The sequence below is a fragment of the Saccopteryx bilineata genome, chromosome 6, assembly GCF_036850765.1.
Source record: "Saccopteryx bilineata isolate mSacBil1 chromosome 6, mSacBil1_pri_phased_curated, whole genome shotgun sequence".
NCBI lineage: Eukaryota > Metazoa > Chordata > Mammalia > Chiroptera > Emballonuridae > Saccopteryx > Saccopteryx bilineata.
The window spans coordinates 183,120,496-183,143,281 of record NC_089495.1 but is presented as its reverse complement, the minus strand read 5'-3'; the positions used below and the strand labels follow the sequence as shown (position 1 = coordinate 183,143,281).

General features: G+C 44.9%; 2 protein-coding genes and 1 long non-coding RNA gene across 3 annotated transcripts in view; 1 reads left to right on the top strand and 2 right to left on the bottom strand.

The window, feature by feature from the left end:
- Positions 1-438: 438 nt before the first annotated feature.
- PCNA (proliferating cell nuclear antigen) lies at positions 439-7,409 on the bottom strand. The gene is made up of 6 exons (XM_066236658.1): positions 7,005-7,409; positions 5,785-5,882; positions 5,548-5,615; positions 4,575-4,769; positions 1,816-1,939; positions 439-1,728 (listed from the first exon to the last, which is right to left on the bottom strand). Exons 1-6 carry the CDS (start codon positions 7,223-7,225, stop codon positions 1,649-1,651), a joined length of 786 nt encoding a protein of 261 aa, XP_066092755.1. The 5' UTR covers positions 7,226-7,409; the 3' UTR covers positions 439-1,648.
- Positions 7,410-10,987: 3,578 nt separating this feature from the next.
- On the bottom strand, positions 10,988-20,427 carry LOC136308155 (uncharacterized). The gene is made up of 5 exons (XR_010726058.1): positions 20,291-20,427; positions 12,818-12,914; positions 12,655-12,712; positions 12,303-12,473; positions 10,988-12,057 (listed from the first exon to the last, which is right to left on the bottom strand). It is a non-coding gene; the product is annotated as an uncharacterized lncRNA (long non-coding RNA).
- Positions 20,428-20,657: 230 nt separating this feature from the next.
- The window catches only part of CDS2 (CDP-diacylglycerol synthase 2), a 41,309-nt gene continuing 39,180 nt past the window's right edge, over positions 20,658-22,786 (top strand). Inside the window, exon 1 of the mRNA XM_066237673.1 lies at positions 20,658-20,957. Within this exon, the coding sequence (XP_066093770.1) occupies positions 20,901-20,957 (57 nt within the window). The 5' untranslated portion in view covers positions 20,658-20,900. The remainder of the gene's footprint in view (positions 20,958-22,786) is intronic.

Below are 22,786 nucleotides of genomic sequence, written 5' to 3'. Positions count from 1 at the left end.
TCTAGCGGGCCCGCCTGGGTCAGTCAGGCTCTGGACGTGTCTCTTCCCACCCCCCGGGCAGTGTAGCGAGCTGAGGCTCCTCCCGGGAGGCGGAAACCGAGCCGTCCGGAGCTCCCGCAGGACCAGAGCTGCCCGGTCTATCACCCAGGGAAGCTTGCCTTCCACGGGGGCACTCCGCGGTCATTGCCACTCATCACACCACAACTAAGCTCTTTTCTAATTTTTTTTTTTTAACTGATTTTAGAGAGGGAGACAGGAATATTGACTTGTTCCTGTATCTGCCCTGACCTGGGGATCAAACCGGTAAAACCTGTGCTCGGGTCTACACTCGAACCACCGAGCGGGTTCGGCCATGGCCCCACTCTTGTGCTTGTTTCCCTCTTGTCATCAGCCCTTGCCCAGAGGCCCGCCCAAAAGTGACATTTTGCCACACGTGAAGCTCTTTTAAACGTGAGATTTATTAAGGTATAATTTACATACAAAATATAATTGGATGAGGTTTAACAAAAGCAGTCTTAGAACCATCACCGGCCTAGATAACATTTTCATCACCTCAAAGTTGCACTAGGCTTCTTTGCAGCCAATCTCCTTCCTTCCAGCCACATCGCAGGCAATGGTTACCCACTGGACACTGGATACAGGGAGTTCCTAAGTCCAATAACTAGAACTCAGTCCAGATACAACAAAGAAACCAGTCGTTTAACCTACCAAGCACAAGATACAACAGGATATCACAGTGATAAAGCAATTCTCAGCATGTAGGATGCCAGTTTGTGATCTTGTAGCACAATTACCAGGCATGTTTAAATAGCCTTTGTTTCACAACTGCTGGGCATTTTCACTTTATTGGTTGAATCCAGTATCCACAGGTTTTAAGCCATCTTCATCCTTTAAGGCAGTAAAGTCCATAAAATGGCTATACTGGAGAAATTTTTTTTTTGCACATACTCTTTGGGCCCTATTATAGAGCTGGTAAATTTCTTAGGCTAAAGAAACACTGCCCTGTAAGAATGCCAGTCTTATAAAGCCCATACAACTTCTAAGTGTTAAGTTTTTCCTAACAAAAATGTCAAAATAATGAATTACATAGGATTTATTCTAGTCTCCTGTTCATTTCTTGAGCTCAAGTTAGAAAAATACAAAAATAAGTTTGGCAAATGAATCCCCCAAAATATCTTGTCACCTATTGCATTTGAAGTACTTTTTATGGCTTATATCTGGCTGCCACAGACTGGAAAAATAAAATACATTTATAAAAAAAGGCAGCATTAGCTCTGAATGTGAATTCCCTAGGCTTCTTGCAACAGTCATGTTTCAAATAAAGGCACTGTCCTTTGATGTTTGAAATTAAAATAACTTTTATTTAAATTGAAAACAATTCTTCAAAATAGTCAAAACCTATTATAAAAATCCTAGAGTATTTCCAGGTAAGGCAGAAATAGTTCAAGGTTAATAACATCAGATTTGACTTGAGACTTTATCCTTTAAAGTGTAGAGAATGGAATAAAAAAAAAGTTATTTACAGAAAATATTATCTACATATGTATTCAGGTACAAATTTGGTAACAGAAGATAGTTAAGAGCATATTGGAATCTCAGAAGCAGTTCTCAAAGAGCTTAGTTTTATTTTCTTGGACTTTAAAAATGCCTAAGATCCTTCTTCATCCTCGATCTTGGGAGCCAGATAGTACTTTAAATGTCCCATATCAGCAATTTTATACTCTACAACTGAAAGAAGACAGGAACATAGTTAATTACTGAGATGTACCACATATACTACCTACAAAACGGGATTCAACAAATTTATTATCTTACCAAGGGGTACATCTGCAGACATACTGAGTGTTACTGTAGGAGACAGTGGAGTAGCTTTTGTAAAGAAGTTCAGATACCTCAGTGCAAAAGTTAGCTGAACTGGCTCGTTCATCTCTATGGTAACCTAAGGGAGAAAACAAATATCATATTTAAAAACAGAAGTTACAACCCATTAGTTTGTAATATATATTCAATATTTAAAAATACCTTTTATTTATTACTTTGGAGGGTGCTATGAAATTATTTTTGAAACAGGTTAATAAAGCAAAAGAATTAAGTTCTTTATCCTGGCTTTCCACATATGAACCAGATTTCAGGTAACCACATTATGTGGTAAGAGCTTCTATTTACAGAAATATTTCTAATAAATACACCAGCTAATAAATGAAAAAGGAATGAAATGTATTAACATATTACAACTCTGTAAAACCTAATGACTTAATGGATCTAGCCAATGACTATTGAGTGCTAAAATCACAAAAGTTTTCAGATACCTCATGACTCCTACTACAGTACACACTGTCAGCTATTAAGTATTCTTCCAGTACAACCCCCAAAATAAAGAAAACATGCTGAATATCATCAGGCCTCAAGAGCTGTAAACTGCCTGACCACGCAGTAGTGCAGTGGATACAGTGCTAAACTGGGACACAGAAGACTCAGGTTTGAGCCAAGGTCGCTGGCTTGAGCAAGGAGTTACTCGCTCTGCTGTAGCACCCCTCCACCCAGTCAAGGCACATATGAGAAAGCAATCAATGAATATCTAAGTTGTTGCAACAAAGAATCAATGCTTCTCATCTAGCTCTCTTCCTGCCTATCTGTCCCTCTATCTCTCTCTCTCTCACTTAAAAAAAAAGTTGTAAACTATAGATAAAAAATGTTAGAGGTGTTAAAAAATTGAAGTTGAAAGGGGAGTGAAATGTAATTTAGGAGACAGAGCTGGATTTAATATTTTAAGTCTTTATTTAGACTGATATTAGAGGGATGGTGACGTGACAGATCACCTTGAAGTCTCAACAATTTGAAGAGCTGTAACTCAACAAAGGATTCCCTCCTCCGTGCATGAACATGTCTGAGATCTGTGCATTGAAACATCTAAAGAATCTTTAACACATATTCATGTTGCTTAGAGAATATGTGAGATAACATCATGCGTGCACTGGTTATGAGCCTATCTAGGTTGTATATGTAATATGTTCATTTAGTGTGGGGGTGTTTAGATTTTAAAATAAATGTAAAATACACTAGTAGTAAAAAACAAACAAACTAATTTTCTTATGTATTGTCTGCTCTATTGTTGAGTAATCAATATTAAAAAAAGAATTTTTAAATAAAAAGTTTATCTTCATTTAAACTGTGGGTTGGCCTGACCTGTGGTGGCACAGTGGATAAAGTGTTGACCTGGAATGCTGAGGTTGCTGGTTCGAAACCCTGGGCTTGCCTGGTCAAGGCACATATGGGAGTTGATGCTTCCTGGTCCTCCCTACCTGCCTTCTCTCTCCCCACCTCCCCTCTAAAATATTCTTTAAAACATTTTCGTAAAACTGGATTGACTACTCAAGCAAGGCACAAGAAAGTAATATCTAGTATTTACTATTAGCTTTACAATATGACATACTGTGTTAAACACTTGATTTTAGAATGAGGGAGAGGGAAGAGAAACATTGATTTGTTTTCAAAACTTATTTATGCATTCACTGGTTGACTCTCGTATGTGCCCTGACAAGGGACTGAATGCACAACCCTAGTATATTAGGATGATGCTCTCTCTAACCAGCTAATCCAGCTGGCCAGGAGCACTTTGAATGTTACCATATTTAATCCTAATAATTCTGTGAGGTCAAATCATTTAACTGTTCTTGTTTTACAGAGCTAACTGATGTTCACAGGCTAGTTTTATTTTAGTGCACTTACCAAGTAAGTTTATAAATACTACTCTTAAGAATATTAAAAACAAAACAAAAACTACTTGATTATAGGAAAACCTTAATATAAGGATATTTAGGAATGTAGTTTTTTGTGGGTTTTTTTGGTTAAATGTGGATTCTAACAGCTAGATTTTTACTTCTAACTTAATCCTTCTGCTGAGGTATCCTATGCTCAGTTATTTGCTAAAAGCCGAGTAAATACTTCCAGAAAGCTTAAGGTTAGACATCTAGCTTCCCAATCTGATACTGAGAGTATGTACATGTCTGATATTGTTCTGTGACTTAAAAGGAAGCTATGAATTTGCACTGCCTGCTCACAAATTATAAATTAGAGAGTACTTGGAAATTTCAACAGTATCTTTCACTTCTCACAAATTACAATAGAAAAATGCAACTTTATTTTTCTTCAGTTTTTTTTTTAATTTTTAGCAATTACCTTAGCTGCTACAGAGTGAATGTTTGTGCTGTCTCCCCTCACCCCAGCCATTCAGATTAAAACTGAACCCCTAATTTAATGGTATTTAGAGGTGGGGCCTTCATGAATAGGACAATGCCCTTATAAAAGAGATCCCAGAGAGCTCTCTTGTCCCTCCTTTTACCAGGTAAGGCTGCTGCTGTCTATGAACCAAGAATCAGGCCCTCACCAGACACCAAATCTGCTAGCTTTCCAGCTTCCAGAACTGCGAAAAATAAATTTCCACTGCTCACTAGCCATCAGTTCATGGTATTTTGTTATAGCAGCGCAGAAAGACTTAAGACATAACCTAATATTAGTGTTAATTAATACAATGTTAAATTCTTTCAAAGTATTTTGTTTACTTTAACACTTACAGCTTCCTCTTCTTTATCGACATTACTTGTTTGTGATAACTTAATATTTCCATTTCCAAGTTCCCCACTTGCAGAAAATTTCACTCCGTCTTTTGCACAGGAAATTACAACAGCGTCTCCAATATGACTGAGATCTCGGCATATACGTGCGAATTCACCAGAAGGCATCTTTACTACACAGCTATACTCTTGTTCCTATAAAACAAAAGAAAACTTAAAAGATTAGTTGCTGGAAATTAAAGATTGTACCGTCACTTCCTGAAGATTCACCATCTAAATGAAATTACTTGAAATATCACTGTGTGACTTAAAAATTTTTTTAAATTGATTTAAAGAGAGAGAAACATCAGTTTATTGTTCCAGTTATTTATGCACTCATCGGCTGACTCTTGTATGTGCGCTGACGGGGGGCCAAACCCTCAGCACCAGCTGAACTACCTGGGCCACCAGGGCTTGTGTGTTTCACTTAAATACCTTCAACAGTAACATCTAGGGAACTCCCCAAATCACCCAAGGCTACATCAAGAGAATAAAAGATTATATCATAGGAACAATGATGGTGCAGCAAGCAGGCCTACCTGTTTTCCAAAACAAGAGAAAACAATATTGAGCATTTTAAACATCCCAACACTACTCTTCTCCTTTAATGTCGATCCATTTAATCTAATAATTTTCTGCCACCAGAGATCTAAAATCTACTCTTAATAAAAAGCAAGCATTCTAGATATATATAAAAAAAGACAGCTGGAGATTCACAGACATGCAAATATGTACCTGGCAACCAACAATCCATTTTTAAAAGTAATGTAGTTTAACTATAAAAAGACATGTGTCACTCTAAATAAAAAACTCCACTCTAGAACATGCACCAGCAGGTATATCTTTCTGTTAGGAAGTAGGCTTTATGTATTAACGTATCTCAGGTAACTACCATGTACCATCACGTACAGTACAACCAGAAACTGATACTCACAGGAATTCCAAGTTGTTCAACATCTAAATCCATTAACTTCATTTCATAGTCTGAAACCTTCTCTTGATCTACCAAAAAAAAAAAAGCAAATGTTACTGAAGAAAAGCTTGTAAGTTTATAAATATGGAGTAAATTTTATAAGCATTACACACATTCTAAATTTCTCAACAGCTCTGAAAACACTGTAGTTGCATTTTAATTTTCTATAGCATAATTCAGTAAAAGAGTATAACCTACTTGGCGCTTCAAATACTAGTGCCAAGGTGTCCGCATTATCTTCAGCCCTTAGGGTAATGATGTCTTCATTGCCAGCACACTTGAGTATTTTGGACATGCTAGAACAGAGAAGACACACGGTTTAAAATTGACACCACATTCTCAACATCCTTAGATGTCTAAGCAATTACAAGGCGTTACCATTTTTAGCCATTAGGCCGAGTTGGCAAGGGAGGTAACTGCAGGAGGATGTATAACCGTCCAGCCATCTTAGAATGCAATCTGGAAGTGAAGTACTTCAGCTAAAAAGCTCGCATTCCACCACCAGCAATCCCATTTCTGAACAGAATAAAAGCAGTCTTTTCTGAATTGCAAATCCCTTTAGTGGTTGAGAAAATTATTGGACCGCAACCATTAAAGACTATCAACTATACCTATTAAAAGACACTGCACATTAGCACAGGTAAATAAATACTTCTCATAAGCTTTTTAAAATTAAACACCTATGGCCCCAGCCTGTCGGCTCAGTGGATAGAGCGTGGGCCTGGCGTGTGGACGTCGGGGGCTCTGGCCAGGGCACACAGGAGAAGCGACCATCTTCTCTCCCTCCCGCACCCAGGGGCTCTATCCGCTCCAGCGTGGGCCCCGGACGCGGTGGGGGGGTGCGGGGTGGATCCCCGTCCAGGCGCACGCGGGAGTCTATCTCCCCTCCTCTCATTAAAACAGTAAACAAACACGTATGTGTACTACACAGTGGTCCAAAAGTTGAAAGCCACTACCCCACAGAAATTTTCCCTCAAATCCAAGAGGGTGCTCAATGCACCTTTTGAATAATAAAAAAAACTAGAAACAACCTATTGTCCTTAAGTAAGAATACAGAAGTAGGTAACATTCTAAAACGGTTAAAGCCGCCCATGACCATGGTTTCTCGTGCATGGCACGCGGCACCCAATGACCAAAAGAAGTCTAGAAGTGTGTTCTGCTAGCAGTCCCGCGAAGTCCGTCATTTTCCCGCCACCGCCCGCTTTGTGACTTTGGCGCGGAAATAGCTAGTTCGCGCCGCGGCCAGCGCGGGCTTTTGGAGACGCGCGCTCCGCTGGCTCCCGCCCCCAGCACAGCAGACCAATGAGAAAGCGCGATGGCCTACACCAGCCAATGAGGGTTCGGCTCAGATAGCGCTCCCGCCAAGGGGGGTTAGGAGTGAGGGGACAAGACCCGCTGCCCACCGCCCCCGGGCTCACCTGGTGAGATTCACACCCATGGCCAGATTGCGGTCGCAGCGGTACGTGTCGAAGCCCTCAGAGCGCAGGGTGAGCTGCACCAGAGAGACGTGGGACGAGTCCATGCTCTGTAGGTTCACGCCGCTCGAACTGATGTCCCAGCAGGCCTCATTGATGAGGTCCTTAAGCGCCTCCAGCACCTTTTTCAGGATGGAGCCCTGGACCAAGCGGGCTTCGAACATGGTGGCGAAGTCGAACGACGCGGAGAGAGGTGAAGGGAAGAAGGTGTAGCCGGCTTAGGCTTCAAAGGATGACAACGAGCAGTCCAAAGCAGCGCCCGGAGCTTGAGGCCAAGGAAGTTTACCAGAGTGCTCCACCCGCAGCCGTTTAATACCGCCGCGTCGGCGAGCGCGCGCTCTCCGCCTCTACGCCCCGTGATTAGACGTCATTACGCTGGCCCGCCCACGCCTGGGCAGGGAGAGACCGCGGCCAATCATGTGTCTGCTTTTCTCTAAGCCCTCCCTCCGTTAACATCCATTGGAGAATGAAGGAAAGCGAGCAGAGGAGGAACGCTGAGCCTGGGAGGGAGGGGGGGGGCGGGCAGAATGTCATCTGGCAGAATGCACAGCCATTTTGTCTTGTTGGTGAGTCGGGAGTCTGAACAAGTCCGGGCTTGTCAGTGAGGCGCAGGCTTGGGAATAGCTCCAGCTTTATGGAGCCTCCTCAACCGCCCGCTTGCGGGATAGAAGCTTGCCGACCTGGAGAGTGACAGTGAAACACAAATGGAGCCTGAGCCTATCAGTAGGGAAGCCACCTTGTAGTCTGATGAGAACAGTTTAAGTGTGCACTTTAGTTATTGCAGAAGTGACACGCTCCCTAAACTCAAAAGATAAAGAGGTGTACAGTTACAATAAAATTATCTCAACTCTCACCATCATTTTAAAGAGATTTTATTGATTTTACAGAGAGGAGAGAGGTATAGGAAGCAAGAAGTACCAAGTCATAGCTGCTTTGCTTTGGTTGTTCATTGATTGATTGCTTGTCCTGTGCGCCCTGACGGGGCGATCCCAGGGTTTCAAACCCTGTGGCCTCAGCAGCTCTAACCACTGCGCCTGCAAAGGCCAGGCCCAGCATCGGCTCTTAACACCCCGCCCCCCCGGGGGGGGGGGGCGCGCACCGAGCTCTGTCACTCAAACTTTTCTGTATACAGCTTTCTGAGCTTTTTCTCTATGCAAACATACACGTTTTAAATAACACAAATGGGTTCATACTGTAAACACTACTGCAATGTATTTAAAGTATATTTAATTTTATGACATGCAAGTTTTCTATATGAGTATTGTTGGGAAAACAGGTGCGTTAGTTAGGCTTGCTCCCTGGTACTTTGCGTGATTAGCGCCTGAGCATGTGGCAGCACCACGTGTGTATAGTCTATATAAGGCTATGGGTGCTTGCCCTCAGGGCGGATGGCGGATTGTCTGCCTGCCCCTGTGCATGGCCGTTTTGCTGTCCGTTTTTTGTTTTTGTTTTTTTACCTGAGGAGCAGTTTTCCCCTGCCTGTTTGCTCCACCTTGGGAGCCCCTGTTAAACAGAAATGGCCCAATGCTTTTTGGGTCCACAGTTTCTCTCCCTTTTGTGGGAATCCAGTGTGGACCTGCCTGGCCTGGGCCACTGGCGTTACAAGTATCTTTTTAAAAGATGGCATAACAGCCTGACCTGGTGGTGGCGCAGTGGATAGAGCGTCGGACTGGGATGCGGAAGGACCCAGGTTCGAGACCCCGAGGTCGCCAGCTTGAGTGCGGGCTCACCTGGTTTGAGTGAGGCTCACCAGTGGTCACGGGCTCCAGCAAGGGGTTACTCGGTCTGCTGAAGGTCCGCGGTCAAGACACATGTGAAAAAGCAATCAATGAACAACTAAGGTGTTGCAACGCACAATGAAAAACTAATGATTGATGCTTCTCATCTCTCTCCGTTCCTGTCTGTCTGTCCCTGTCTATCCCTCTCTCTGACTCACTCTCTGTCTCTGTAAAAAATAAAAAAAATAAATAAAAAAGATGGCATAACATAGGTAATACCTTGGAGATCTTGCTATTCCTACCAGATCACAGCAATAAAGCTCGTAAGACAGTAAAAAGAGTCATGGTCTTTTTGCTGGTGGAGGGTCTTGCCTTCTGTAATGCCAGTGGCGGAAGCCAGGCAGGTTCACATTGGATTCGGGCAGACGTTAGAGGAACGGCGAGGCCAGAAAGTGTTGGGCCATACCCGCTTATTGGAGGCTCTCAAGGAGGGGTGAGCAAATAAACAACAAAAGGGAAAACTAATAAACAAGGGAAAATCTGCTGTTCCCAGTAAGGGCAAGGGAGCATGGAAAACCGCACCTCACGGTGGCAGGAGAGCAATCTGGGAGAATGGGGTCCCAGGGGAAGCACCCACAGCCTTACATAGGCCCTGTACATGTGCCTCTGCCACGTGCTCACGCACTAATCAAGTAAAGTGGTCGCAGCTGGTAAACCTGCGAGCAATTCTAACACAGCTTTTGCACACCTTCAAGTTGGAAAAAAAGCACTTATAAAATGCAAGAAAGTGAAGTGCAATAAAACAAGGTATGCCTGTCTCTTTTGTTTGTAATCTAATTTACCAATTGCTTGTAATTACAAACACCTTTAGGCACTTAATTGATTTTTATGAGATCAACTCCTTGAACTAGCATTGCTGGGCGGAAGAGCATACAGATTAAAAAATTTTTTTTTTTTAAATGAGAGATTGAGAGAGAGAGAGAGAGAGAGAGAGAGGACAGACAGGAATAGACAAGAAGGGAGAGAGATGAGAAGCATCAACTCATAGTTGCGGCACTTTAGTTGTTCATTGATTGCTTTCTCATATATGCCTTGCGGGCTTCAGCCAAGCCGTGACCCCTTGCTCAAGCTAGCCACCTTGGGCTAAAATCAATAAATAAAAAATTTAAAATAAATAAAAAACAGTACATACCTGTTGGTCAAATAAATAAGTAATGATATATATGTTTGCTTGCTTATAGTTTGCATTGGATGTGGGGGGACAGGCTGTAAGCAGGCAGTATTCTTATAGCCTAAGGCTTAGTTTTAAGACTAAGCCTTTCCCACTCTTTTTGATGTGGGGTGGTGCACTCTCATGAGGAATCCCATTATGCCTCAGATGAGTGACTTTGTGTCAGAGACTTCCTTGTTTGTATATTAGGTATAAAGTGGGGCAGACCAGGAGCTTGCTCTCTTGGTTCCTGAGATTAGCATTAGAGAGCAGAGAAGGCCATGTGGAGGAGGCCAGGATGGTGGAGTGCTGAGTGAGAAGCCAGTTTGTGCAGAGAGAAGGAGATGGGGAACAGAGGTGAATAAGTCTGGTGAGGTAGGAACCTTTGATCCTAGGAAACTCAGATAAGTCAGTAGCTTTGTGAGCACTGAATGAGTGGGTTTTGGAGCCCAATGTGTGTTTTTACTTGCCTGCCGGGTGCAAGCTAGGATTAAAGCTAATGGCCCACCAGTTCTTGGCTCCGTTGTTTCATTACCAACTATCTGAATCAAATGTGAACCTGCATGGGCCAGGCGGCTGTGATGGTGGCCATTCCTACTGGCTTTACAATACCCATTTCCACTCTCCACCCTCTGGCAACCATCAATCTGTTGTGTATCTATGAGCTTTTTTAAAAAATGTTTTATTGATTTTAGAGGAAGGGAGAGAAAGGAACATCAATCTTTTCCTGTATGTGCCCTGATGGGGATCGAACTGGCCACCTCTGTAGTTCGAGATTATGCTCTACCAACTGAACTATCCAGCCAGGGATGAGCTTGGTTTCTTCTGTATTTGTTTGGTTCCACATATAAGAGAGATCACATAATATTCATCTCTATGTGTCTGTTATTTCACTTAGCATAATAGCTCTGAGGTCCCTCCATGTTGTCCCAGATTTTTATGGCTAAATAATACCCCATTGTACAAATATACCACATCCTCATTACCCATTCATGGACACTTTTAAAATTAATTTTAATGGGGTGACATTGATCAATCAGGGTACATAGGTTTAGAGAAAACATCTCTAGGTTATTTTGACATTTAATGTTACATACCCATCACCCAAAGTCAAATTGTCTTCTGTCACCTTCTATCTGGTTTTCTTTGTGGGACACTTGTTTCTATGTCTTGGCTATTGTAAATAATGCTGAGGTGAAAATAGGGTCCCATATATCATTTTGAGTTAGTGTTTTTGTTTTCTTTGGGTAAACACTCAGAAGTAGAATTGCTGAATCATTTGGTTGTTCTATTTTTAATCTTTTGAGGAACTTCCTGTAAAGCTGGTGGCCAAGGCCAAGCAGGTCCACGTTGGATTTGGGCAGATGGTAGAAAAACTGCGGAGCCAGAAAGGGTTGGGCCATTCCATTTAGTAAACTTTCACAAGGGCGGACAAGCACACAGGCAGGGGAAACTGCCCCTCATGCAAACAAACAGCAAAATGGCCCCTCACAGTGGCGGGCAGGCAATCTGCGCATCTACAATCCCCAATCTCTCTCCAGTGCAAGCACCCATAGCTTCATATAGGCCATACATATGTGGCGCAGCCATGTGCTTATATACCAATCAGGCAAAGTGCTTGCAGCTGGTAACCCCACGAGCAAGCCTAACACAGCTGCCCCACACTCCACCCATTTAGGGTTGCAAGCCTTGCAATAGGTACATTACATACATGCCAAAAATGACAATTACAAAGGTACCCTTCACAATGTCTTCTTAGCACTCTGCCAAGGGAGTTAACTGGAGGTCCACCTCCAGCTCCCCACCCCACGGTGCCAACAACGCCACCCATCATGGGTGGGGGTCCTGTACAGTCCAGGGCCATGTCCACTGGGAGCAAAAAATGTCCTTGGTGTGTCTGCAACTGGGTGAGAGCAGCTTCCCAGTGCAGGAGGGCCTTCACTGGAGCTGTCCCCCTCCATCAACATCTCTCATACTGTCCAAGGGCGGCGTGTCCATCCAACAAGGGAGTCAGTGCCCCCCTCTGGTCGCAGTCCAACAATCAGTCCATGATAGACAGCCCAGCTGCCTGTGTAAATCACCAAGGTAAAGGTCCGTTACAGGCAACTAGGGTCACATAGGGCCTCAGGCCTCCCGCCCCCATCCCTTCTGTCCTGGCAGCCCTGAAGACGCTGCCCCAAGGAGGAGTGCATGGCGACAGTGATCACCCTCTCACCTCTGCTCCGGACAGCCTGATGCCACCCACCCCTATGTCCCACAACCACAGCAAGCCTACCAGGGGCTCAGTAGGTACTTTTTGCTGCTGGGTTTTACCTTCTGGATGACCACTGGCCAAGCTCTGAGTGTGCAGATGACAGCTTCAGCCCAAGCCTCCTCATCCTCAGAAGAGGAGCTGGAAACACCTGCCCCTGCCGACTCAGAGCCACTCCGCTGGCACGGCTCCATCTTCGGCTCTTGCGGCTTCTGCGGCTGCCAGCTCTTGGCCTGAGCTCGGATTTAACAGCGGGTGCACCAGGCACACACCCTGGGCCCTGACTTCTGAAGGGCTCTGCACAACCCCAACTTTACACTTTTTTCTAATGTAAGGGGCCCAATATTTTCTTCTTCACCTGGGACCTCAACCGACCTTAATCCACCTCTGGCTGCCACTGGGTCCGCAACTCACCCTGGAGCTTGACTTCGGGCCGCCTCTTGCATAGTGCTTTCAGTTTCCTCTCCTAGGGCTGAAAAAAAACCCAGCCATCCCATGGTCCCCAAAAGGATAGCCATGGGGAGCCATAACAACCAGTCCTCTACCCCACCCCTCAAGGGTGTCTGCAGCTCCATACCCATCTTCTTTCTCCGAATCCTGCCCACTACACCAGATGTAATGTTGGTGGCAAGGCCAGGCAGGTCCACGTTGGATTTCAGCAGATGGTAGAAAAACTGCGGAGCCAGAAAGGGTTGAGCCATTCCACTTAATAAAGTCTTACAATGGTGGACAAGCACACAGGCAGGGGAAACTGCCTCTCAAACCACAAAATGGCCCCTCACAGTGGCGGGCAAGCAACGTGCGCATCCGCAATCCCCAATCTCTCCAGCGCAAGCACCCATAGCCTTATATAGGCCATACACACATGGCGCAGCCGTGCACTCACGTACCAATCGGGCGAAGTGCTTGCAGCTGTAACCCTGCGAGCAAGCCTAACAGAGCTGACTCACACTTCCATACTGTTTCCCATAATAGCTGCACCAATATGCAGTCCTACCAACAGTGCACAAGGGTTCCCTTCTGACCCTCACCAACACTATTGTCTTTCTGATAGCAGTTATTCTAACAGGTGTGCGATGATATCACACTGTGGCTTTGAGTTGCAGTTCCCTAACAATGATTGGTGTTGAGCATCTTTTCATGTACCTGTTGGTTTCCTTTTCTATTTTTTTAAAAATTTACTCTTTTCAATTTTATTTTAGATTTTATTTATTCATTTTTTTGAGAGAAAGGAGAGAATGAGAGTGACAGAGAGAGAGAAAGAGAGAGAGAGAGAGAAAGAGGAGCAGGAAGCATCAACTCCCATATGTGCCTTGACCAGGCAAGCCCAGGTCTTTGGACCGGTGAGCTCTGCATTCCAGGTTGACGCTTTATCCACTGCGCCACCACAGGTCAGGCCTTTTCTATTTTTAAAAGATTTTTTGTTGTTGTGGATTTTACACAGGGAGGGTTGGGGAGCAAGCAGTATCAGCCCATAGTTGCTTCATTTTAGTTGTTCATTGGTTGATTACTGTATGTGCCATGACCTGGCAAGCCCAGGACTTCAAAACAGTGAGCTCAGCATTCCAGGTCAATGCTCTATCCACTGCGCCACTGAAGGCCTGGTGCCTGTTGGTTTTTCTGTGCCTTTGGATAAATGTTTATTCAAATCTTATGCCCCCTCTCTTTATTTTGAGAGAGAGAGAAGGGACAGGGGGAGATAGAGAGAAGCATCAACTCATTCCACTTAATTGTTCCACTTAGTTCCATTTAGTTGTGCACTTATTGATTGCTTCGCCCATGTGCCCTGACCAGGGGTTGAACCCGTAATCTCTGGCGCACCAGGTCAATGCTTCATCCATAGAGCCACCTGGCCCCCAGGGCCTTATTCCTTTCCCTTTCTTTCTTTCTTTCTTTCTTTCTTTCTTTCTTTCTTTCTTTCTCTTTCTTTCTAAGATTTTATTTATTGATTTTAGAGAGAGGAGAAGAGAGAGACAGAGTGAGAGGTGGAGGAGGGGAGAGCAGAAAGCATCAACACGTAGTTGCTTCTTCTATGTGCCTTGACTGGGCAAGCCCAGGACTTTGAACCTGTGACCTCAGCATTTCAGATCTACGCTTCATCCACTGTGTCAGGCCTTATGCTCATTTTTTAATTGGATTGTTTTTGCTATTGAGTTGAGTGAGTTTTTTATATATTTTGGATAGTAGCCCTTTATCGGATACATGATATGCAATTATTTTTTCCCATTCAGTATGTCGCCTTTTCATTTTGTTGATGGTATTCTATTAAATAATTAAATAAATTAAATGAATTAAAAAAATTTTTTGAGCCTGAGCAGGCAGTGGTGCAGTGGACAGAGCTTCAGATTGGGATGCAGAGGACCCAGGTTCGAAAGCCTGAGGTCGCCGGCTTGAGCGTAGGCTCATTAGGCTTGAGTGTGGGCTCACCAGCTTGAGCGTGGAATCATAGATGTGACGTCATGGTTGCTGGCTTGAGCCCAAGGTCACTGGCTTCAGCACATATGAGAAAGCAATCAATGAACAACTAAGGTGTTGCAACAAAGAATTGATGCTTCTCATTTTTCTCCCTTTCTATCTGTCACTATCTGTCCCTCTCTCTGTCTCTCTCTGTCTCTGTCAAACACACACACACAAAATTATTGAATTTATTATGGTGACATTGCTTAATAAAATTATGCAGGTTTCAGGTGCTCAATTCTATAATACATCATCTGTATATTATATGGTATGTTCACCACCCCAAGTCAAGTCTCCTTCTGTCACCATTTATTCCCCCTTTACTCTTTTCTACCTTCCCCCACCCCCTTTTCCCTCTTGTAATCCTCATACTGCTGTGTCTACGAGGGTTCTTTTTCCACTTAATCCCTTCACCTTTTTCACCTTGCCCCCCAACCCCTATCCCCTCTGACAGCTGTCAGTCTGTTCTTTATATGTATGAGTCTGCTCCTATTTGAAAAAAATTTTTTTTCATTTTTCCGAAGCTGGAAATGGGGAGGCAGTCAGACAGACTCCCGCATGCGCTGGACCAGGATCCACCCGGCATGCCCACCGGGGGGCAATGCTCCGCCCATCGGGGAGGTCGCTCTGCTGCAACCAGAGCCATTCTAGCACCTGAGGCAGAGGCCACAAAGCCATCCTCAGTGCCCGGGCCAACCTTACTCCAATGGAGCCTTGGCTGCGGGAGAGGAAGAGAGAGACAGAGAGGAAGGAGAGGGGGAGGGGTGGAGAAGCTTCTTCGGGGCACTTCTCCTGTGTGCCCTGGCCAGGAATCGAACCCAGGACTCCCACACGCCAGGCTGACACTGTACCACTGAGCCAACCGGCCAGGGCCCTTTTGCATACATCTTAGTATCAAGCATAACTGTTTCATCTATTTGTGAGTTCTATACTTTCTCAGGCCTTTTAGAGTCTCCATTCCTTTTCAAAATGTAGAATGTGTTCATTCCTCAAGAAAGGAACGTTTGCTTTGCTAATAACAAATGTATACTCTGCTACTCTGTTTCTGTACTTTTTGCTTACATAATAACATTTTGGTTTAATGGTAAATCAAAGTGTAAAGTATTTGAAGGTATTAAAAATGGTAATTAAACTCCACCTCTGGGGTACCCACAATGTACTTGATTAGTTGAGATGGTAACATATGAATGGCTGTGAGCTGTGGTCAGAGAAGGCCTCCTCAAGGAGGTAGATAGCATTTTACTAGAGAGAAACCAGTTGTTTGGAGAGTGAAAGTGGTAGGGGAACTCAAGAGTTAAAATTTTAGCTTGAATAATATTGGCTTTAGTTATAATCAATAGGCTTAATGGTTAATGCAAGTAAAAGCTTTGTTCCAGGAACTGGGTTATCCGAACGACTTGAGGAGATCCGCAAGCAATCCACCCTTGTGCCCCAGGGAACTGCAAGCAACCCACTTTTGTGCCCCAGATCTGCTAGCAAAACCATTCGCTCCACTTTTTTGTGCATTCATTGGTTGATTCTTGTATGTGGCTGACAGGGATTGAACCTGCAACCTTGACATATTGGGATGACACTCTAACCGACTGAACTACCTGGCTAGGAGTTGTTTTTGTTTATTGATGATTCTTTAAACAAAAAGTTGTGGTTTTTTAAAAGAGAATTCCATATATATATATATATATATATATATTTTTTTTTTTTTTACAGAGACAGAGAGAGTCAGAGAGAGGGATAGGATAGATAGGGACAGACAGATAGGAATGGAGAGAGATGGGAAGCATCACTCATCAGTTTTTCTTTGCGACACCTTAGTTGTTCATTGATTGCTTTCTCATATGTGCCTTGACCGCGGGCCTTCAGCAGACCAAGTTACCCCTTGCTTGAGCCAGTGACCTTGGGCTCAAGCTGGTGAGCTTTTTTGCTCAAACCAGATGAGCCCGCACTCAAACTGGCGACCTCGGGGTCTCGAACCTGGGTTCTCTGCATCCCAGTCCGACGCTCTATCCACTGTGCCACCGCCTGGTCAGGCTAAAAGAGAATTCTTTTTAAAGAATTTTTATTTATTCATTTTGAGAGAGAGAGAGAGAGAGAGAGAAGGGCAGAGGAGCAGGAAGCATCAACTCCATATGCGCCTTGACCAGGCAAGCCCGGGGTTTCAAACCAGCAACATCAGCATTCCAGGTCAATGCTTTATCCACTGGTCAGGCACAATAAATTGTTTATGGACAATTCTTCCCCTCTAAGAGAGGAAAAATACTATTCAGGGAACTGAAGAATTTTCTTGCCACTTACACCAGTGCAGTTTTTAAATATCAAAAGGGGGGAGGTGTTTTTATTATGGAATAATTATAGCAATATTGTACACTCTTGTGGAGCTCACAGTCAGCCTACATATTCTAGGGGATTAAGACTCTCATGCTAGTTACTTCTACTAAAAAAGTAACATCTCAAAAATAATGGAACTAACCAAGGAGTGCAATGAAATCACTGTATACAGGATATGCCACAAGCCTGGAAGAAATGAACCTAAAGGAAAGTCCTAAGATGAGGAAAAGAAAAATTAGGGATAAAGGAAGATATGGAGGTGGTGTAGAGAAACAAAATTCTTTGGGATGCAGGTGGGGGAGATTTTCATTTTTTAATTTATTTTTTGTACAATTGAGGGAGAAACCCTAACTCTAGCCTAAAGTTCTATTGGCATGACTTCCAGAGGTCTGGGTACCTGACCCCTCTTCTCCACAGCACTGACTTCAAGAATGTACTTGGTCTGCACTCATCTGGCCTAGCAGGACTGAGTGTGATGGATGAGAAGTTTATTCACGCCAAATTGTAGGGGGTTATTTACTTTAGTAATCATACTGTACATTCTGAAACTCTAATATAAGTGAATTGGTTCTTCAACCTCCTTTGTATCAGGCTGGATTTAAAAGGGAATAGCTGAGCTTCTGGAAGGACCAATGTGATGCTTCCTCATTCAGATGTGACCTTTCATAATAATGTATCCTAAAGGTGAGGATCTGGATACTAGCACCTCCACCAGTCTCAGAGAATGACCTTGTGGTGCTCTCTGTTCATAGGTTCTTTAGATAATAAACTTTGCTTAATTTATCCAAGAGGTGTCTGGTTTTTAGATCAAGAAGTGACCACTGAACAGTCAAAATGGTGATCACACAGTCATCAACAGATGAAGTTTTAAAATTAGTATTAGTGGCCCTGGCCAGTTGGCTCAATGGTAGAGTGCTGGCCAGCATGTGGATATCCTGGGTTTGATATCTGGTCAGGGCACATGGAGAAGCAAATATTTGCTTCTTACCCCTTCTCCCCCTCTTCCCCTCCCATAGCATGGCTTGATTGATTTGAGCGCATCATTTCCAGGTGCTGAGGATGGCTCCATGGAGCTTTTGCCTGAGGTGCTAAAAATACCTTGGGTTGTAAGCATGGTCCCAGATGGGCAGAGCATCAGCCCTAGATGGGGGTGGCTGGGTGAACCCTGGAGGGGCTTCATGTGGGAGTCTATCTCCCCTCCTCTCCCTTGGGAAAAAAGAAAATTAGCATTGATGTTTTATTTAATTTTACAAATAACATTAAAACAAAAGGCGAAATAAAACACAAAATCAAAGCTTTCTGTAAATAAATTATGGCCTGAATGGAGTGGTCTGTTTCTCCAAAATACTCAAGTATCTGTGCACTGTTGTTAATACAAAACAAAGTATACTCTTAAGTTTAGTATTTCTCCACTGTGAAGCACTGTCACTGGAACTTGGAAATATACTATCATACAACCAAGAAAATATAACACCCTTCTCAGAATTCTCACTATTTTCCCCAAAAGTCACAGTTCAGGTCAAAATTGCTTATGTGAAACTACAACTCATACATGTGGAAATTTCTTTCCTTGCTAAATTACAATAGGCTTAAGCAAAGGGACCTCATTTATACTTGTTTCACATCACTTACAAGGCAGCGAATAAGAACCGCTAAAGATGAAGTTTGAGTAACATAGATTAGTGTGGGCTTTGGTAAGAAACAGATCTGTGCTCTAATTCTTAGTGGGCACTTTCTAGTGATGAGACCTTGGTTAAATTACTTCCCTTTAGGACAGTGGTTCTCAACCTTTCTAATGCCGTGACCCCGCAATACAGTTCCTCATGTTGCAGTGACCCCAAACCAAAAAATAATTTTGGTGGCTACTTCATAACTGTAATTTTGCTACAGTTATGATTCCGAATGTAAATACCTGATATGCATTATGTATTTTCCGATGGCTTTAGGCGACCCCGCCAGGGTCACGACCCACAGGTTGAGAACCGCTGCTTTAGGAGAAAATTTAAATCCATTCAACAAGTACTTAGGATGTGTAGGTATATGGGGATCTGGCTTTGAGCAAAGTAAGCAGCATTCCCCTCCAAAAAAAGGTCCAGAAGACAGAAAATTAAAAAAACCACAGAAGATCTTATCTTCTAAGCATTGTGCAGATTAAACAAGAAAAATTCAAGCAATTACTTATTTCAGTGCCTAATGCTCAGTAAGTACTAGAGCCTTGGCTGGGTAGTCCAGCTGGTTAGAGCCACACCCAATATGCCAAGGTTGCCTGTGATCTGGTCAGGGTACAAACAAGAATCAATTCATGGCTCTGAAGGGATAGCTTGGTTGGTTAGAGCTTCCTCCAGAAGCGTAGAGGTTGGCCATTTGATCCTAGTCAAGGCACATAAAGGAACAAATTGATGTTACTATTGCTCTTGCTCAAATCAGTAAAAACAAACAAACAAACAAAAACAAACAGCCTGACCAGGCAATGGCGCAGTGGATAGAACATAGGCCTGGGATGCTGAGGACCCAGGTTCGAAACCCTGAGGTTGTGGCTTGCGCATGGGATCATAGGCATGACCCTGTGGTCGCTGATTTGAGCCCAAACGTCATTGGCTTGAGCAAGGGGTCACTCGCTCTGCTGGAGCTCTGGGATCAAGGCACATATGAGAAAGCAATCAATGAACTAAGGTGCTGCACCGATGAATTGATGCTTCTTCTCTCTGTCCCTTCCCGTCTGTCTGTTCCTGTCTGTCCTCTTTCTCTAAAAAGAAAAAGAAAAGAAAAATCCAAACAATGAAAGCCTTCCTCTCCTCTGAAAATAATAATAATAATAATTAATCATCATAATAAAAATTAAAGCACTAGAACCTGACCAGTGGTGGCACAGTGGATAGAGTGTTGACGTAGGATGCCTAGATCCCCGCTAGGAACCTCAGGTTGCCAGCTAGCGCACAGGCTTGCCAGCTTGAGTATGGGATCGCTGATTTGAGCGTGCTTGAAGTCCACGGTCACTGGTTTAAACCCAAGGGCGCTTGGCTTGAGCAAAGGGTCAATGACTCAGTTTAAGCCCCCCACTTCCCCAGTCAAGGCACGTATGAGAAGCAAGCAACAAACAACTAAAATGAAGCAACTGGAGTTGAAGCCTCTCATCTCTCTCCTCCCTCTCTCTGAAAGAAAAGAAAAGAAAACACTAGAGACAACTTTACAAAGTTTGGGGTTCACTTCCTTATCACGTGACAACCTCTTGGCTTTTCCACTCAGAGCCTACCCAGCATCTACTTACAGGGTGGAGGGAAAAGCCTTGGGTACGGAAGACACAAAGCCCAGAGCATCAAGCAAAGCAATGACTGAGACAGAGCCGCTGGTTGCCATTTCTCGCCTCCAGCAACCCGTTACTTTCAGGACAGAGGGTGCCAGCGCCTGCCATCCTCGGTCTGGCTGAGCTCTCATTGGCTAGTCTTCCCTCAAAGCGCACACGCCTTTTCCCGCCCTCTCACGTTGATGTCCAATGCACGCCTACTTCTTCCGCCATGGCCCGCCCTTACTGCCCCGCCTCCCTGGAGGATTTGCGCCATTGGTGGATCTCCTGTGATGGTGGCGGGGCGCGTGCGCGCTCGCTCCCGGGTCCTGCGGAGGGAAGGAGCGAGAGGGCAGGCGCTGGAGGAGGCCCAGCGTGCTCCGCCCCAGGGAAAGGGCGGTGGCGGCGGCACTGGGCGGGGCCGAGGTCCGGGGCTGGCGTTGGGCTTGCGGTGGGCCCTGCGAGCTGCTCCGAGCTGGGTGCTGCTCAGGCGGGGCGGGGCCGGCCGAGCGGAGTCCGCGCGCGTCCGCGCTGAGCTGCCCGCTCCGGGGGCTGCGCTGCTCTTCCGCGGCGACGTCGCTCCGGAGTCTCGAGCATGAACGAGCTGAGGCTTAGAGCGGTCCGCGAGCCGGACGCGCCGTCCGAGGACAAGGTAGCGGCGGCATCCGGGTGGGCGCGGCCCGGGTAGCGGCGGCTCCCGGAGGTCCGCGGGGGGCACGCGCCGAGGGGTCATCCGGCTCTCTGACCCTTTGTGTCGGCGAACGGCGGCACCGGGCTTGGGCAGCGCGAGGGTCCTTGGCTGCGGGACCTCGGCGGAGCGCGCAGGGGTCCGCAAGCCGCGGTTCCCGGGGACGCGTCTCTGGGGTCCGATCGGAGGTGGTGGCTCCGCGGCGCAGGAAGGAGCGCGCGGGGGCTGGGTAGGCGGTCCGCCCCTGTCCCCCACATGCCAGGGCCTTACTGGGCGTGAAGACGTCGAGACGCTGCCGAGCGTCCTTGGGCCAGCGAGTCGACTCCTCTGTGCCCGACTTGGGCTTTCTACACCCCTCTACATTTTTTTTTGGGGGGGGGGCTATCAAGACAAGGCCTTGGGCTTTGCCTTGTAGTTTTAAATCCCTCGAAAGTGAAATCCGTTGGTTTAAGCAGAGAGGTCTCTTGACACACGCAGTCAGCAGGTGTTGGAAGGTGTACTCTCAGTGGGTGGGCTTGTTTCCTGCTTTAAATGTGGGCTTTGATGGGGTAGAGGAGGGGGGGGTAAGAAAGAGGCCATCTTGCTGGGGACGCGGCTGGTTGGGGGGTGAGTAAGGGTTGAGGGGAGTAGACCCTTTTCCTTTAAGTGACACGATTATGTAGGGGAATTGAAGGTGAAGGGAGAATGGTTGTGATATTGTGGACGTTGGATGACAGCATAGGGCTGGGACTTCATGGTAGTACTTCAAGCTTGGACTTAGCAGGTGTTAAGAGCACTGTAGTTTGCAGATTGATCTGGTAGTGAGTTACGTGTGGAATAGACTGAGGGAGCCTGCACCAGAATGAAAGAGACTGGCTAACTTGGGGGTTGCTAATGGGTGACCTGCAGATGGTTTTTTTTTTTTTTTTCCTTTGGTACCCATGTTGCTTTAAAAACAAGATTTCTCTTAACACTCTGAATTTCTTGCTTATATTAGATCTTTGAAAGATCTGTTATCATGTTCCCACCTGATTTTGGCCGGAGCTGAGGAACAGTTGTTCCCTCTAATCCCTGTTGACGAATGCCAGGCCAACAGCACCCGCTTACGCAGGTTTTGATAGTGGGAAGAAAGGGATATTAGGGAGACGTCAGGAAGGAAGATAGCCCAAGATTTAGTGACAGGTGTAAAGAAAGCAGTTATACGAAGAAGAGTGCTTTGGGTTTTAAACAACTCTTTTGTTGTTGCTTTTGACAGTGGGTCATACAAGGAGAACACTTCATATTGATTTTTAGAATATATTTTGGAGAAAATTGAGGGCTTCTGAGCAAGTTTAGGAGTCACTTATAGAGACAAGGTACTTTGAAATCTCTAATCTTCCTTCAGTATTAAATACCTTGGTTGGGCCTGAAAGAACTCTGCCCCCACCCTGTATACTAGTTGGTGAGTTTTCAAGAGGCTATGTGGCCCTGTTTAAGGGTGACAGGTCAGACTTGTTAAGGGGACTTTGTAGGCCGTGAAGGTGTGAGAAGAGGGAGGCAAAAAAGATATGAGAGCTAGCGTGCTATATATTTTTTAAAAAAATTTAAAGATTTTACTTATTGATTTTACAGAGTGGGCAGGGAGTACGGGGATGAGAGGTAGTTGCTTCAATCTAGCTGTTCATTGGTTGCTTGTTGTACATGTCTTGACCCGGTAAGCCCTGGGTTTCGAACCAGTGACCTCAGGGTTCCAGGTTGGTGCACTATCCACTGCGCCAGCACAGATAGGCGAGTGTGCTATGTTTTTTAAAAGCTAATTAATTATAACAATTAGA